Source organism: Artemia sp. Qi Xiang Cuo, chromosome 9, assembly GCF_049724085.1.
Source record: "Artemia sp. Qi Xiang Cuo chromosome 9, ASM4972408v1, whole genome shotgun sequence".
NCBI classification, from domain to species: Eukaryota; Metazoa; Arthropoda; class Branchiopoda; order Anostraca; family Artemiidae; genus Artemia; species Artemia sp. Qi Xiang Cuo.
In genome coordinates this window covers 16,230,322-16,249,355 of record NC_142802.1, presented here as the reverse complement: position 1 = coordinate 16,249,355, position 19,034 = coordinate 16,230,322, and the positions used below count along the sequence as shown (strand labels likewise).

The window sequence follows — 19,034 nt, the reverse complement described above, 5'->3', positions numbered from 1 at the left end:
TCTTCTTTTTCCAAGTGCTATAAAATTATCGCTTTGTGACATATACTACTTAACATACTACTATTTAAAACTGCTTTAAAATAAATATCCAGACCTCCTTAATATGACCTCCATAATAAATATCCAGACCTCCTTCCATTGCTGGTAAACTCCATGGGACTTCGAGACTGCAGCTTCTCAGTGTCACTTCTGAAACTCCACACCGTTTACTAAATTTGGTATATTTCCGATTTCTAGTCCTATTCCCGTCGTCTTATCCCAAATAACTGACAATCCACAACCATTTATAATTATCTCACCTGCGAGAATTTTTCCTTCTATCTTGCAACTTCTCCAGACAGGCTGCATTTACTTGCCTGTTATTCGGAAGGCTAACATCCTTTCCTAATATCCAACCATTCTGACTAGTCTTTTTATCTTTGAGTAGAGTTGGGTATTTCTATTTACAGCACATAGATAAATAAACGTCACAAAACAGCGCTCATGCCTGGTGGCATACTTTAGCGCTAAAAATATTGCCAAAGAAAATAAACAGCCATCTTCTAACTAAATTTTACAATGACGAAAAGAAAACCATAATAAACAAAATGCTTAGCTTGTCGTAAGATGTTTCTTCACTAGTTTGTTTCACTGATGAAACAATAACAACCGAAATTTTTTGAACTCTAAGACAAAGTGAAATAATGGCAAATAAATGGAAAACAAAATTCTAACTTGAAAAATTACATAAAAGGGAGGCTGAAAAGAGTAGAAACCAGGACATAAAGAACTGAACTAAAGGAGAACTTAAAGAACTGAGAACTGAACTAAAGAACTTAAGATAAAGAAGGAATCAGGATATAAGTAAATGAATCTAGAGAACATGAATAACTAAAGAACTGAACTTGATAAATTCAATTATAACTTTTTGGAATTTCATGGTTGAGCAGAGGCTTTAATGGATTATCTGAATCTGATTTTTAATTCAAAATTAAGGATTCAAGAATAAAGTGAAGTGGTTTTGGTAAATAATTTGCTGTTTTTCCCTTTGAATTTTGTCCTTCAAGAATAGACCAAAAAACCATATTCATTTATGCATTTATTTACTTCAAACCCGTCATACAATACAAAGTACACAGAGACAGAGTACATATAGAAAACTACTAAAAAAAGAATATGAGAAAGAAAAAAAGAGACATCACAACTATCAGAACAATTAATAAAGAACATCTATAAGACACTGAACAGCTCTATATACATACAACTTTAAATATCACTGTATAATGAGGGGATACCATGGATGAAAACTGATATTGCGATTGTGTTTCGAAATACGTTTTGATAGAGCTATTGCTGGGTCGGCTATTTTATAATTACGGATTAATGCTGAATTGTAGGTTCATGGGGGTAAATGAAGTAAATATTTTGCAAACTTGAAATATAACGAACGGAGTTTAAGTTTATTTGTTTGGGACAAAATCTTCAAAAATGGTGCTGTGTATAGAAAATGTGGTAGTACTGTTGAATTATACAGTTTAGCGAGGATCAATCGGTTGAAAGGTTTTTTGGTTCGGACAACTGAAGCATAAGACGCACCACAGATTTTTTCAAGACGGAAAATCAGCAGCAAGCGAGTTTGCTTTAGGGATGGGCCAATTGGTAGACCAAGATAAACAAGTTTTTCGACTGGCTTTCCTAAAGAACGTCCCAGCTGGACTGACGGTGTGCAATCCGAATTACACCAATTATACGGAAAAACCTCAGATTTCTCACAATTAAATTCCAGCCCCAATTTGGAGCATTCACTCTCAAGTATACTAAAGTTTTCTTTGGTGCACTGTAATGACCTGCTAAGATTAAGGACATCGTCTGCATAACAGACATCTGTAACGTCTGTTGCTGCCTCAGTGCATGAGGATAAGCATTTTGATTGAGCATCTAGGACAATGTTTCGAAAAGTAGTAGGCGAAGTGATAGCACCTTGATGCGTACCTTTATAAACAGATACAAAACTATTCAGATCATTCGGTGTGTTACTGGGACGAGAAGGCTATCTTGTGAAGCATGTGTTAGATTAGATGAATTGGAAACCGGCAAGTTAAGCGAATTTGTAGTTTTAATGCGTACTTTAAGCCGCGAATATAAATTTTTCAAGCTACGAATAATAGAAGAATGAACACCTTTTTTTGCCGTGTGAAGGAGCTTGGCTCCGTGTACCAATGAGTTAAATACACGCCTAACATCGTGTGCTAATAGAACGAGACCCTCGTGTGCCAGTTCAGCCTCTATTAGGACATTAGCTACAACACTAAGGGCATCAACGCACCCTGCTTTATTCTGAAAACCAAACTGCTATGGCGGGACGCTACATTTCTCCTTTAATTCATCTACAAAAAGCATCGCAAAAAGTTTACAAAATGTAGTAGAGATTATTATAGGGCTGAAGGTCGAACACTGAATGTTAGATTCCCCTTTCTTGGGGATAGGAGTGAGATCACCAATGCAAAAAGACGACGGTAATGTAAAAATTTCAAAAATCATCTACATGAGCAATCCTAGATGTGACTTGAGCAAAGGGGTTCCATGGAAAACCTAAAATGTACTTAAATTATCTACACCAATCGAAGCTTTCCATTTGAGCTTGGAGACTGACGTTATTGCGGTTTGTATTGGTAACAACATAGTGAGACTCCGGATAAACAGATAGAAATTCGTCAAGTTCGAATTCATATTTAGACTCTAAAATTGGATCTAGCGCGGCGAATTAATTCTAAAAATGTAGATTTCCCGAAAAATATCAGAAGCTTTGTGGTGTTTTCGAGGATGTGGATTCGAGGATCTGGTGTTTTGTGGAGCAAGATATTTCGAATGAAAGATATTAAGCCGAACTGGCCAGTCATGACAAAAAACCAACAGAGAGAAAAATCTTACTGAAAAAAGACGAAAAATGTAGAGAAAAGACGGAAAATGTAAAACCACGCGGATATTTTGCCTGTATCAAAACAAGGCGTCTTTAGCACGAGAGAAACACAAGAAGAACAATATAAAAACCAAATTAAAACTAAAAACAAATAAAACCACCACCAAAAAAAATATGCATTTGGCGCAAAATATTCCACGTAGGGAAAAGATGCTATTAGAGCTACTTCAGTGAGAACACCAGAGCAACTGAGGTAAAATAAAAAAAAACAAAAAAACAGGAAATCAAGTTAATTATTCTGTTGCGAAATAATCCTCTTGTTGGCTATTACTGAAGCAAATCGTTTTGGTCTAGTAGGTAAAATATTCCCCTGGTGATTGGTTAAGATCTTAATTCCCTTATTGACTGTTGATTCACTTTTTAGAAGATTATCATAAATTGAGTAAATATTTAAATTACCTGTGTCCCTATCTATTTATCGAAAGGTTAGCAAACATATGTTTTTTTTAATTTCTATGGCTCATTTCGCCCATTGAGAACACCCATTGAGAACATCATTCGAAATAGCTAAGGCCTCATCAGATTGTACAAAGCGATCTGGTTGAAACCAAATATGTTCTGCTAAGGCTGAAGCAAAAGTTTCCGGAGGCTTGTTTAATTGTAGGGGTTTTTTTCTATTGAATTTCGATGTTCAATAAATCTTTCAACAAATTGTCGGTGATTCCTACCAATATAGAACTTCCCGCAAGAACACGGAATCTTATACACCCCAATTACTAAATTTCCCAGGGTTAAATCCTTTCCAGAACTAAAGAAACTACCCACTGGCCTCATCGATTCGAAACATGCATTGATGTTAAATGTACGCAAAATCCGTGAAAGCTTCTCATCGAAACCAGCTTCTCATTGCCACATATGGAAATAAAATTAAACTTGTAGATATGTTTAAATCTGAAGACTGAGACACCCCAACAACCCTACTATCATGTTTAACATGTCTATTTTCAATTATTTTGTCAATTAACTTAATTGGGTAATTATTACAAAACAAAATATCCCTCAAATATAACAATTCTGAATCCAGAAAATTCTAAAGGCTCTATCCACTAATGAAATCACAACCCCCCCCACCCATCATTTCACCGACATAGGGTGGCACGAATGAAAATTCAAATACCTATCATTGTGCGTAGGTTTTCTATAAATCGAGAAAAGTAAATGGAGATCCCTTTTAATTAATAAAATATCTGGAAAAGACAATTTGTTATTTTCCTCAAACTCAGCTGTAAGTTTAATATTCTTATCCAAACTAATTAAATGCTTACAAAATAGGTCTAAGGAGTCTAACCCATGTTTCCATACGCAAACCACATCATCCATGAACCTACCCCAGAAGCGAGGAGAGATTCTAAAACTGTGTATAGCGGAGGTTTCAATAGAATCTATGAAAAGATTTGCCAATAAAGCAGAGAGAGAAGTCCCCATGGGTAACCAAAACACTTGTCTATAAAACTCTCCTCTAAAACCAAAATAAAAAGAAAATTCATTTACCAGGATAATTAATTTAATAATAACTTCAATATCCAAACTGGCTAAAGTCACATCTTGTATTAAATCAAAGTGTTTTTCTAATTTACTCTTTAAAATATCATCGCACCTTTCTAAATCACAATTTGAATACATGGACACAACATCAAAACTATTATCGTCAAAATTACATATCGTCAAATAAATATATCGTCAAAAAATATATCGTCAAAATAGTATCGTCAAAATTACAAAGAATTGAACTCTCCTCCAATGTGAAATTCCTCAATTTATTGGTAAGAGCAATCTCTTTTTTTTTAAATATGATCTTTGTGCTCCCAAAAGATGACGCAATGCAATCGACAACCATTTTCCTAAATCCGAAACCGAGGACGGAAAAGTTGACACAATAGGACGGAGGGGGAGTCCAGTCTTATGAATCTTAGGTAGACAATAGATATTGGGTGCAGAACAACCCCTAGGATAATGTTTGTTATAAAACTGTGGGGAAATGTGAAAATTGTTTTTCAATGACTCCAATTCCTCTCTTGTCGATTTTACAAATTTATCTGTAGGATGTGTGATCCTAATTTTATCAGAACTTTCCGAATATTCGATTTATGATCCGAATTTTAACTCAGTTGTTCTGGTGCTCTCACTGAAGTAACTCTAATAGCATCTTTTCCCTATGTAGATTAATTTGCGCCAATTGTATATTTTTTTTTTTTTGGTGGTGGTTTTATTGGTTTTTAGTTTTAGCTTGGTTTTTTTATCTTGTTCTTCTTGTGTTTCTCTCGTGCTGAAGACGCCTTGTTTTGATATAGGCCAAATATCTGCGTTGTTTTTACATTTTTTGTCTTTTCTCTCCACTGGCCTCAGTTTAACATGTTTTTTTGTTCACCGAGATTTTTCTCTCTGTTGGTTTTTTGAGCAAGATATTTCCAAATGGAATTGGGCGAAGCAGAAACTCTATGCGAATATGAATCAACAATGCCTGCACGGTGACGAGCTAGCTCTCTTGCAAAAATCTTTTCAAACAGTTCGTGGTAACGAACTGTAAGTAAGCAGCCACCCGGCTCAATGGTAACCGAAACTCTAGAAAACGAAATTTTGATACCGATAGATACATCAAAAGAATCAAATTTTAATGCTGATTTCAAATATATTAGTTTCATCAAGTTTAATTCTACCCATCAAAAGTTACGAGACTGAGAAAATTTGGCTGATTTTCGGAAAAAGGGGGAAAGACCCCCTAAAAGTTACAGAACCTTAATGAAAATCACACCATCATATTCAGCGTATAAGAAAACCCTGCTGTAGAGGTTTCAAGCACCTATCTACAAAAATGTGGAATTTTGCATTTTTTGCCAGAAGAAAGATCACGGATGCGTGTTTATTTGTTTGTTTGTTTGTTTTTTCCCCAGGGGTGATCATATCGACCCAGTGATCCTATAATATCGTGGGAGGGCTCATTGTAACGGAAATTAAAGGTTCTAGTGCTTTTTTTAAGTGACCAAATAATTGGAGGGCAACTAGGCCCCCTCCCACACTAATTTTTTCGCAAAGTCACCCGATCAAAATTTTGATATAGCCATTATGTTCAGCATTGTCGAAAATATGATAATTATGTCTTTTAGGATGACTTAATCCCCCGAAGTCCCCCGGGGGGGGGGCTGAAAGTTATGAACGTTACCCAATGTTAACATATAGTATTGATTATTGGGAAGTATACAGACGTTTTCAGGGGAATTTTTTCTGGTAGGGGGGGGGGGTCGGGGTTTATGTGGGGGGATCTTTCCATGAAGGAAGTTTTCATGAGGGAAGGGAAATTGCTATAAAGGGGGCGCCGGATTTCCCAAAATTATTTTAAAAAAAGATCAGAAATTAAATAAAAAAAACAAGTTTTTTTACTGTAAGTAAGGAGCAACATCAAAACTTAAAACGAACAGAAATTATTACGTATATGATTGGGTTCACCCCCAAGTCAATATCTCGCTCTTTGAGCCAAAGATTTTTTTGTACTTTAATAAGAGAATAATTTATAAGAGAATAAGAGCTATTTATTCTAATTAACGGCCTTTGTGATTAAGAGGTCATTTTTAAAGAATTGGAACAAAATTCGAACTTTAGCGTAAAGAGCGTATTAAAGATCGTACTAAAAAATCTATTAAAAATCTAAATCTAACGTATTAAAAATCTAACGTATTAAAAATCTATGAATACAGAAGTTCGTTAAGTAAGTTAATTCGTTTGTTACGTATATTTATTACTAATAAATTATTTACTAATAATTTTTTTTTTACTGAAAGTAAGGAACGACGTTAAACTTAAAATGAACAGAAATTATTCCGTATACGAAAGGGGCTGTCCCCTCCTCAACGCATAGCTCTTTACGCAACAGTTTGACTTTCTCACAACTCTATTTTTTTAAACAATAAAAAACTTTAGCGTAAAGAGCGAGGCATTGAGGAGGGGACAGTCCCTTTCATATACGGAATAATTTCTGTTCGTTTTAAGTTTTAACGCCGTTCCTTACTTTCAGTTAAAAAAAACTTTTTTTTTTTATTTTGTATAGAGCCGAATCTAATTCAAAGCACCCGACCTAGGACGATCATTATCTTTTCATAGGCAGTGCGCTAGCGCTGCCTAAGTAAAGAACGATGTGGGCACAATGTGTTTTTTCTCCACCCGGGTACTTCGTTTTGAAGGAGCTGTCGTAGAAACTTCGAAAAGGGCTCATTCGATTGGAAATGGGAGTGGCTAGTGCCCTTTTTAATATTCGAAATTGATTGGAGGGCAACTAGCCCCCCCCCACGCCCATCATTCCCAAAAACACATCCAATCAACATTTTGAGATAGCCATTTTGTTCAGCGTAGTTGATTTCTAGATAGAAAATATATTTTTGAGGAGGACACTCCCCCACAGCCCTCAAGGCAAGTGTTTTAGGTTATGCCCTGGGGGCATATAAGGTTTTTATAGAAGGTGTTGTCGTAGAAACTTCAAAACAGGCTCATTCGATAGGAACTTCGAAGGCTAGTACCCTTTTTAATAGTCGAAAGTGATTGGAGGACTACTAGCCCCCCCCCCACGCCCATCATTCCCCCAAATACATCCAATCAAAATTTTGAGTTGGCCATTTTGTTCAGCGTAATTGATTTTCAGATAGAAAATATGTTTTTGAGGAAGACATTCCCTCACATCCTTCAGGGAAATGGTTTTAATTTATTCCCTAGGACTATTCAAGGGTTAAATAAAAGGCGTCTTCTTATAAACTTCAACACAGGTAAATTCATTAATACATTCAATGGGCTTGAACCCCTTTCAATGGTCATATGTGATTGGACGGCAAATAGCCCCCCCCACGTCAAGCCTTCTTCTAAACACATCCAATCAATCTTTTCAGATGGCCATTTTGCACAGCGTAGTTTATATCCAGATAGAAAATATGTGTTTGATGAGGCCACTCATACGCAAACATCAGTATAAGGGTTTTAAGTTAAAACCTGGGGGCATTTCCTGTATTTATATAATGCAGTGTAAAAAATTCAAAATAAGCTCATTCGATCGGAAATTCGAAGGGCTAGTACCCTTTTTAACAGTCGAAAGTGATTGGAGGGCAACTAGCCCCCCCCCCCCGCCTATCATTCTCCAAAACACATCCAATCAAAATTGTGAATTAGCCATTTTGTTCAGCGTAGTTGATTTACAGATAGAAAATATTTTTTTGAGGAGGACACTCCCCCAAAACACTCAGGGCAAGGGTTTTAAGTTATGACCTGCGGGGATATAAGGTTTTTATAGAAGGTGTTGTCGTAGAAACTTCAAAACAGGATCATTCGATTGGAAATTCGAAGGGCTAGTACCCTTTTTAATAGTCGAAAGTGATTGGAGGGTAACTAGCCCCCCCCCTCACACCCACCATTCCCCCGAACACATCACATCAAAATTTTGAGATAGCCATATTGTTCAACGTAGTTTTAAGTTCTGGAAATTAGGTCTTTGTGGATGACAACCTCCTCACAGCCCACAGGACAAGGGTTGTAAGTTATACCCTGGGGGCATATAAAGTTTTTATAGAACACATTGTCGTAGAAACTTCAAAAAAGGCTCATTTGATTAGAAATTGAAATGGCTCGTGCCCTTTTTAATAGTCGAAAGTAATTGGAAGGCAACTAACACCCCTTCCACGTCCACCATTTCCCCAAAAACATCCAATCAAAATTTTGAGATAACCATTTTGTTCCACGCAGTTAAAGTTCTGGAAGTTATACCTTTGAGCTGGACACTCCCCCCACAGTCTTCAGGGCAAGGGTTATAAGTTATGCCCTGGGGGCATATAAGTTTTTATTAAAATCTTTGTCCTAGAAACTTGAAAAAGGGCTCATTCAATTGGAAATTCAAAGCTGTAGTGCCCTTTTTAATAGTCAAAAGTGATTTGAGGGAAACTAGCCCCCCTCTCTCGCCCAGCTTTTCCCAAAACACATCCAATTAAAATTTTTAGATAGCAATTTTATTCAGTGTTTTGGATTTCCAGATAGAAATTATGTTTTTGAGGAGGACACTCCCCCACAGCCATCAGGGCAAGGGTTGTAAGTTATGCCCTGGGGGCATATAAGGCTTTTACTGAACGCGTCGTCGTATAAACTTCAAAAATGACTCATTCGATTGGAAACTGAAATGGCTAGTGTCCTTTTTAAGAGTCGAAAGTGATTGGAAGGCAACAACCACCCCTTCCACGCCCACCATTTCCCCAAACATATCCGATCAAAATTTCTTGATAGCCATTTTGTTCCACGAAGTTCAGGAAATTATACTTACAACGAGGAGATTCTCCCTAAAGTAATCAGAGCAATGGTTAAAACTTAAGTCCCTTGGGCACGCAGGGTTTGCTTTGAAATGGGCAACTAGCCCCCTTCTCACGCCCACCATTTCCCCAAACACATTCAATCAAAATTTTGAGATATCCATTTTGTTCAACGTAGTCAAAAGTTCTGGAAAATAGGTCTTTTAGGATAAAAACCCCATCAGAGCTTTCAGTGCAAGGGTTTTAATTTGTGCCCTGGGGGCAAATAAAGTCTATATAGAAAGTTGTTGTAGAAATTTCAAAAAGGGCTAATTTGATTGGAAATTGAAATTGCCCTTTTTAATAGTCGAAAGTGAGTGGAGAATGATTAACCCCCCTCTCGCGCCCACCATTTCCCCAAACACATTCAATCACAGCTTAGAGATAGCCATTTTGTTCAAAATAGTTAAAAGTTCTGGAAATAATGTATTTAAGGATGAAAAACTCCCCTGACTGCCCAGGGCAAAGGTTGTAAGTTAGGCCCTGGCGGCATATAAGGTTTTTAATGAGATTTGTCGTAAAACCTTCGAAAAGAGCTCATTCAATTTGAAATTGAAAGGGATAGTGCTCTTTTTAACAGTTGACATTAATTGGACCGTAACTCACGCCCACCATTCCCCCAAAAACATCCAATCAAAATTTTCAGATAGCCATTTTGTTCAACCTAGTATAAAGTTCTGGAAATCAGGTCTAAGAGGATGACAACCCCCCCCCCCCACCCACCCCACCAGGCGATGGGGGTAATTTATCCCCTGGGGGCCATTAAGGTTTTTTTTTAAAGTGTTTTAGTATAAACTTCAAAAGGGCTCATTTAATTAGAAATTGAAAGGGCTAGTGCCTTTTTAATAGTTGAAAGTGATTGGAGAAAGACTAGCGCCCCTCTCACACCCACCATTTTCCCAGACACATCCAATCAAAATTTTGAGATAGCCATTTTGTTTAACGTAGTTGAAAGTTCTGGAAATTAGGTCTTAGAGGATGACAACCATCCTCACAGTCCTTAGGGTAAGAGTTGTAATTTATGCTCTGGGGCCATATAAGGTGTTTATAGGAAGTGTTGCTGTAGAAACTCGAAAAAGGCTCATTCGATTGGAATTCGAAAGGCCTAGTGCCCTTTTTAATAGTCGAAAGTAATTGGAAGGCTTGACATTTTTATAGTAAAGATCGATGTGGATATAATATATTATTTTGTTGTTGTTGTTTTTGTTTAGACCATGGCAATTTGTATCAAGAAGTTGTCGTAGGAACTTTGAAAAGGGCTCATTTGATTGAAAATATATAGGGCTGATGCCCTTTTTATTAGTCGAAAGTGATTGGAGGGCAACTAATCCCCCTCCCACGCCCACCCTCCCATTAGACTTTATGTTTAAAAACTAAATGTTGCCATAAGATTAAATCAAAATGCACTGTGTTAATGCTAATTCCCAATAAGGCATCTCAGCATTATCCCAAGAATGACTCAGCAGTATCCCAAGAATCAAAATAGCGTAAATGTATCTAAGCTATCAAAGAAAGTAAACAGATTTTTTTGCGAATGGTATCAAGTTTTCCATTTCAGGTCAACTAGAGGAGGTATGAAACTAAATTAAACACTTCTATTTGTGTCCAGATTTTTAAGAGGGTGTATGTTGTCAAAAATCGCTGAAAATTTTTCTCCAGCATACAAATAGCAGGCCAAACTATAAATTCTTAAAAAAACGAAAAAATTTAAAGTATTATTTTCTTTTTCTCTGAAAAGATTATGTCAATATAAAACGAACAGAAATTAACTTAAAAAACTTTTTCCACAAAATAAGTTTTTCAAAGAAAAGTAAACAACTCCATTAAACAAAAATGAGCAAAAATATAATCTACCAAGCGTGAAACTACCACAAATCAGCATCGATAAATAAATGAAACCCAAAACGAGCAGAAATTACAATAAATAACCGAGTCAAACTCAAAACGAGCAGAAATTAACATAAGTTGGCCTCAAAACCCTTGTGCCTTCCCAAGACCAGAACATAATTTGCACTTTACTCAAAAAATACAAATGAATGTGCATTGTCAGTTTAATATACATTTAATGATATTTAGTAATCAAAATCTTAATATTATTTGATGTATTAAAGTTATAAAAGTCAAAACATTTATATTTCTTTCAGTAAAGTGCAAATTATGTTCTGGCCTTGGGAAGGCATAGGGGTTTTGAGCCCAACTTATGTTAATTCCTGGTCGTTTTTAGTTTGACTCGGTTATTTATTGTAATTTGTGCTCATTTTGGGTTTAATTTATTTATCGATGCTGATTTGTGGTGTTTCACGCTTGGTAGATTAGTTGATTTTATTTTTGCTCATTTTTGTTTAATGGAGTTCTTTACTTTTCTTTGAAAAACTTATTTTGCCGACAATTTTTTTTTAATCAATCAAATAAAAAGCCAAAGCTTTGCACGTTAGCATTCTTCAAAGGTTCTTTGTTTTTCTACCAATCGGGGACATCAGTGCCGATGCTTATCTTTCGATTTGGAACTATTTGGAACCGCTGCTTTTTCGGCACATCTTAGAGCATGGCAAATCTCAGCACAATAAAAATCAAGAGCAATTTGTATCTCAGTGTGGTTTTAGGAATGGTAGAGGAATCGTCAACAAAATCGTCACTCTTATATTAATAATTAAGAAGTGCCTGAGTAATAAGATAATAATAAATAATAAGTACCTGCCTTCTGATCACCTTCTGCCTTAAGTAACTGCCTTCTGATCACTTTGACTCTTAAAAAGGCACTAGAAAGTCAGATTACCAACCCAATGAGCCCCTCTGAAGTATATACAATCACCCTTTCTATAAAAAAAAACCTTATATGACCCCGGGGCATAATTTACAACCCTTGTCCTGAGAGCTGTTGGGGCGAGGGTGTCTTCCTCAAAGACAAAATTTCCGGACTCTTCGTCTACAATTAACAAAATTGCTATCTTCGAATTTTGATTGGATGTCTTTGGGAAAATGATGAGCGTGGGGGTAGTAGGGGATTTATTCTTCATTAAATACATATACAATATGACATGTTACTATTTTCCAAAAGGCTCATTGGCCTTTAAGGAAAGGGAAAGACAAATGATTTACTTACTCAGAGAAGAAAAACAAAAGAAAATTTAAAATGATCACTTACTCACAGACCAGAAGAGCAAAAGGGAGAAGAAAAGAAAGTATAAATAAAATAAAAACTATCGAAAACAAAACTAAATCAAATGAATAGATCAAATTAATTAAATAGATTAAATACAATCTAAAAAAATAAGAAAAAAAAATGAAAAAATACATAAAAATAATATTTAAGAAGCCAAAGAATTGTTAAAAATTTTTTTAAGCAAACCGAATGAGTGGCACCCTCGAGCTGATTCAGACAATGTATTACAAACAATATGACTCACCATAAGAGGATTAAAATCTAACCTTACTCAAGGAATAAATGGAACTTGAAAATGTTTTTTTGCATTGCGAAGATAATAATTACTTTGATCAGAAGTAAAAGATAGCGGAACACTTAGGGGCCGGAAGAGGTCCCCACGAAGCGGAGAAAAAATATAACTTGCACATAAAAGAATGTACGGTGATTCAAGATCAAGTAATGGGATAACTAATGAACGATTAGTTTCCTAAATGAGGTTTCTAGCTTTATTGTAAACCTAAGAAAGGGGTTTTAACAGTGAAGGAAAGGTTGACATCCACACTATTGGACAGAAAGAAACGTTAGATTGGATCAAGCATTGAAAAAGGATTTTCAAAATTGATCAAGAAAAAGTATGTTTAAGTTTCTTTAAAATACTGAGACTCCTGCATATCTTCATTTAGATAAAATTCATGTGACGCTTGAAAGATAGGTTGTCATCAACAAGAGTGCCCAAAAAACGAACATATCGGCCTTTAGATCTATGAACTATCCCGTTTGGCTGGTGAATTTCTGATAATTGGGGATAAGCCTGAGAAACACGCGAAAAAATAAAAAAAACTGGACTTAAAAAATTCAGGGTAAGATAATTAGCATCAAGCAACAAAATTACCCTCTCAAACAAATTTTCCAAATTTAATCGAAGCTCTCATTCTGAAGGCTTAGGATGACAAATTCTACAGCAATTGATAAGTTTCTGCTTTTTTACTACATAATAAAGATCTTTTACTTAAATCAAAAGTAGCAGAGGCTCTAAAACGTATCCCTGGGGGACGCCAAAATTCAATTGTGAGGGTGACTGGAAAAGGGGATCAACAGAAGTTAACCTATCCTTCAAATAAGACTGAAACCAAGAAAATAAATTTCCCCTTATACCAAAAGGAGACATCTTCGATAAGAGAATTTCAGGGGTTAAGGAATCGAAAGCCTTGTGAATATCCAGGAATATAACAGCCGGAATTAATCCCAAATACAACGCAGAATGAATAAAATTCAAAAGGGTGATATAGGCATGTTCAGTGGAGTGCTTCATTCGGAAACCAAATTGAAAATCACGGAGAACATTTTTAGATTTTAGGAAAGTAAGGAGACGAGAAAGCATAGCCTTTTCAAAGATTTTACTAAATACTGATAAATTGGAATTGGTCGATAATTTGGCGGATCATTTCTTTGTCCACCCTTATACAAAACAATAATCCGAGCACGCTTTAGAGCATCTGGAAAAACTACACATTCAAATGAAAGATTAACAAGTTTTGTTAGAGGCAAAACTATTGAAGGAAGAATAGATTTAACTACCTTAGTAGGGATAGAATCTGGCCCAGATGAGGACGAGTTTTTCAAGCCATTAACAATTTTAGTAATTTCACTTACTGTTACTGGGTCTAGAAACATAGACTTAAGACAAGGCGGCCTGAGGTAAGATCTATAGTCCAGCTTAGGCCTAGACAAAGCAACTGTAGAAGCAATATTCTTACCAATATAAGCCAAGAATGAAGTGAATTCTTCTTGGACATTAAGCTCACCCTCTACAGCTTCATCCCCTATGACCAGACTCATAGGCGTAGAGCTTGATTGAGAATTGGGTTTAAGTACAGAATTTATTACCTTTCAAGTTTTACGAATGCCATTTCCACACGCAGCAAAATTATTTAGATAATAGAGAGATTCGGCTTTCCTTTACAAGGAATTATATATATTCCGGTAGATCTTGAATAAACAAAGACGAATAGCACACGCTGAAAGTGTAGCGAGCTTATACGCCATCCAGAGATAATTTTTTCCTTCTCCAGCTTTTGAGAAGTCCGAATGTCATCCATGGGTTTAGAGGAACAATCCTTTTAGGCCTATGATTAGAAGGTGGTACATTACAAATATTAAGAATAGCCTCTTTTACAGTTCCATAAAAGGACTCAATAAAAAAGAAAAATCTTTATCATTATCAAACAAGTTCCAAGAAATTTCCGCCAATTTAGACCCAACAAGAGATAACTCTTTCTAATCAAACCTAATAGAATAAGAGTCAAACACTTGAGTCAGGTTTCTCTTCTCCTGTTTAGAGCTGAACCAAGAATATATTGGAAAATCATCGGAGATATCACTAACTAAAATTGAGTTTTCCTTCAAGCTAAGTGTAGAGAAGATATTGTCAATCAAAGAAGCTGTAACATTAGTTACTGTGTGGGGATGGATGTAGATTGTAGAGTTCCTGCGGCAATGATGATTGAAATAAAATCAGCTGAAGCCGATGATTTTGAATCCATTAAATTCATACTAAAGTCACCCATTATGATTTACTGACACGGACGTTTCAGTATTATATCAAGTATTTCCTCAAGGTTCCGAAGAAACAACGGAACAGCACCACTAGGAGAACGATAAATATTTCCTATGATTAGGTCAATACCATTAGATATAATTTCTATGAATTGTGATTCAATAATACATTCAAAATTCCTTGATAAGTCAACCCGCAAGCAATAATGCAAATTACAAGATATATACATGGCGAGACCTCCTTTAGCCATCTTGCAGCGGTTTATATGTTCCATTTTGTAGCCATGGATATCCAATAGCATTTCATTTCCAGAATCCAAAAACGTCTCACATAAGCCAACAACATCAGGCTGTTCATCCGAAACAATTTGTCTTAGATTATCTATTGACGAGGAGAGACCCTGAATGTTAAGTTGAAGTGCAGTTAGAGAATAATTTTCTTTGGTCAGCTCCACTCCCCCCAAATCTGAAACATATTTAGTACTACAATAGGGCTTATATTAACCGGATTTTGATTAGCCTGACCCACAGAATTATTTACGATACCAATTACATCAAAAGGATTATTTTCGAGTTCGCAAAGGCGCCTCTCACGGTTTAAAATATTAACAAAAGCAGGTTTTACTTGGAGTCCATTTAAGTCACCATTTGAACAAAAAAGAAATCCCTATTTAAATCCATTACAAAAGAAACACCTACATAAGTATTATAAACGTATAAATAGCTAATTGTACAGCAGGTATTATTGGAATTAACCATGAGCACGAAAAAAAATTAAACGAAAGGGAAAAAAATTGGGAAGAGAGAGAAAAAAGAAAAGAAAGATAAGGGGTGGGCAGCCTACATGAAGGGCAGCCATAATACAATTAACAAACAATCACTCAATTAACATTTCAGAATGTGTCAGCAAGTGACTTCACTCTTATATCAATGTGCTGGTGCATGAGAATGCGCCCACGATCTGACCGAACATTTTTTATACCGTAGCATTCACTTGCACCGTCTAGGATTAACTTTTTCCTATTTTTCAGGAATTTGCTAACGAAAATTCTTGATTAAGCTAGTTTTGACTTAGCTTTAAATACGCCATAAGCAATTTCTTTATTCGCGAAGTTCACAGGGACAGGAGCCAGAGTATTAATAGATTTATTTGGGACAGTGGAGTTTATAAGTCTGAATCTGGAAGCCTTTAATACCTGAGACTGAGTTATAGTTGACAGACCCATCTTGTTCACAATAGTATCAAATACAGCCACATTTAACTCAAATCCTGGTGTTTGCTTTAGTCCAGAAAATACTAATGAAACCAGCAGCTTTTCCTGCTCAAAATCCTCCAGCTTTTCTTCAGGTTTTTCAACACAAAATTCAAGAGATTCAATTTGACCTTTAAGGCCTACTAGGAATTTTCCAATTGCTTAAATTTACTGCCATATTCTAATTTGATTTAATCATAAATACATGACACAATAAGCTGAATATTTTTAGTATCCTTAGACTGAGTAATTGTTGACGCACCATCAATTGGCGGACTAACTTTCTCCATTACTTTTTTCTCAATGTCCTACATCAAAATTACTCTAATTTTCTCTACTTCTGCTCGAGTAGAGTTAAGCTGATTAGGAATAATCAAAGTGTCTAAGCCTACAGAAATGCAGTTCCATCTGTCTTTCCGCTTTTCTCTTTGTCCTTTTTTATAAACTCAATGAAATATTTGGATGATTTCCGTATTCACGGAGAGCATTCTTTACTCCTTTTGCACTTTTTTTTAAAAGCAACCGGATAATTTTCTGTAAAATCCAGCAGGTTTTGCCTCGACAACATTCTTCTGTAGATCATCGGACACGTAGCAAAAACAGTGTATCGAGAAATTTTTCCAGATTGGTTAATCAGTTTGACCACGCGAACCGGTCATAACGGGTAATCCTGGAAACGAACAAAGGCCAAATCCTTTTTTTGTATTTTGCTATATTCTAGAATAAATTCTGAGGCCTCAAGTAAATGATAATAATATGAGAAATCGACTTATCTTTAGTGGGGCAGGCCAACAGTATGCGTTGGCGATTTTGGCTAGGCGGCCCAGTGGAACCTGCTTTATTTTCCACCGTACTCTAATAATCCAATCTCTATGCTAATAATAACAATATCCAATAATCCAACTGAAACACCTTTAGTCCTCAGTTTTATATTCTATGAGCAAGCGTTTGACTCAGTTGATAGAAGAGCTATATCCAAGGTCTTATCCTTGTGCAGTGCACCAGAAATGGCATTGAAAGGACTATATACGAGAATATATTGAAAGGAATATATTCTCGCTATGTATGTATGTATATATGTATATATATATATATATATATATATATATATATATATATATATATATATATATATATATATATATATATATATATATATATATATATATATATATATATGTATATATATATATGTATTTGAAAACGGTTCGATATATTTTTTTTATGAAAATTGGCACGCTGGGATTTTCTGGCATGAAAAGTTATGACCATGAAAAAATTTGTTTAGTGCCTTAGTTTTGGAACCACACTTTTCATGTAAATAACGTTACACGGCTATTGGACTCTCCTCTTGAGAAGATCCTTGCTTACGAATTATATTAAACAAAGACAACATATAAAACCTATTATATGTAACAATAGCATCCTTATAACTCTTGAAAAATTCGAACTGTGTATTAGCAAAATCAGAAGCAATTGACAAGCGAGATGTGTCAATGTAATTGACAAGCGAAAATCTTGATTCTTATGATGAAAAAACGAAAAAAGCTTTACAAAAATTTCACTTTTAATAAAAAAGAAAACTATGTCAATTAAAATCGAACAGAAGTTAATAAAAAATAAACTTTTTCTCAAAAGAAGTTTATAAAAATAAGGAACTACATAAAACCTAAGGCTTGAACTCTAATCATTTCATAAAATCATGAAATGTATTATTATCAGCGTTACTACATAAAATTTTAATAGTAGGAAAATATGAGCTATAAATTCGATTATTGTACTTTTGCTTCCAAAAGAAAGAATGCATTCTACTTCCGTAAACACATTAAACCTATGTAGTGTTTATTAATATAATGTAGATTCACATTATATTTACTTAATAAAAAGTGTTTTTCTACAAAAATGTGGCATAAATTAATTTAATCCTCATATATTTTTAATCTTTCACACTTATTATAAAACAAATAGGTCAAGCAACTTGGAAAAGGTGAAATTCTAACAAAAAAAATCCCTTTTTAAGTGAGCATAGCATCTTAAATTCATAAAAAATCTTACAGTGACAACCAAGAGAAGAAGAAGACCGAATTGTTTCATTTTCAGATCCCACTAAAAATATTGAACTGAACAGCAATATTGGTATTAATTTTCAACTGATAAAAGTGTCTATTTTCGAATCCGTTCGATATTGGTTTGTAGAAATCAAAGTAAACAACTTTTATACAGCAAAAACTCTTCGTCAAAAACAAATACAGATAAATCCTGGACAGATGATGAAATGCAAATATAAGATTTTATTTCAGGTGCGTAGTTAGAACAAGGATCTAATCTTCTTTTCTATTTCTTTCTAATCTTCTATCTATTCTTTTTCTATCTTCTTTTCTTTTTCTATAGCCTTTTTCTATCTATTCCTTCTAATCTTCTTTTCTTATCTATCTAATCTTCTTTTATCTGTTTATTCAGAATGATTTTCCCAGAAACAAAATTATAGTAAGCTCCAAACAGTTGAAGATTTTGGACAAGGGAGGGCTTGGGGACATATTTTATTTTTGTATAGTCATCGCTTTCGTTTGTCTACATCTAAAAGAAAAAAGTTCGGAACTTCTTGCCAACGAATTTGTTAAGGAAAAAAAAAATCGCAATGGAATTTCTAAGGCAAGCCTGAGGGGTCATATTTTTGAGGCTTCATCCAAGAGTTCGAGAAAAAAAAACTGTAAGTAAGAAGTGACCTAGGTTAACAATAACCGAAAATCTAAATTAGCTACGAACCTCAAAAAATTAGCCTTATTTTCGCAAAGGGGGGAAACACCCCC

The 19,034-nt window shown here is 35.1% G+C and overlaps 1 protein-coding gene across 2 annotated transcripts in view; it reads right to left on the bottom strand.

The window, feature by feature from the left end:
- LOC148948370 (brachyurin-like) overlaps window positions 1-18,414 on the bottom strand; it is a 38,187-nt gene extending 19,773 nt beyond the window's left edge. The window contains exon 1 of one of the 2 annotated variants that reach the window (XM_089093901.1): window positions 18,280-18,414. In XM_089093901.1, coding sequence (XP_088950027.1) covers window positions 18,280-18,318 — 39 coding nt within the window. In that variant the 5' untranslated portion in view covers window positions 18,319-18,414. The remainder of the gene's footprint in view (window positions 1-18,279) is intronic. The other variant, XM_089093902.1, reaches the window with a different exon arrangement.
- Between the last annotated feature and the right edge of the window lie 620 nt (window positions 18,415-19,034).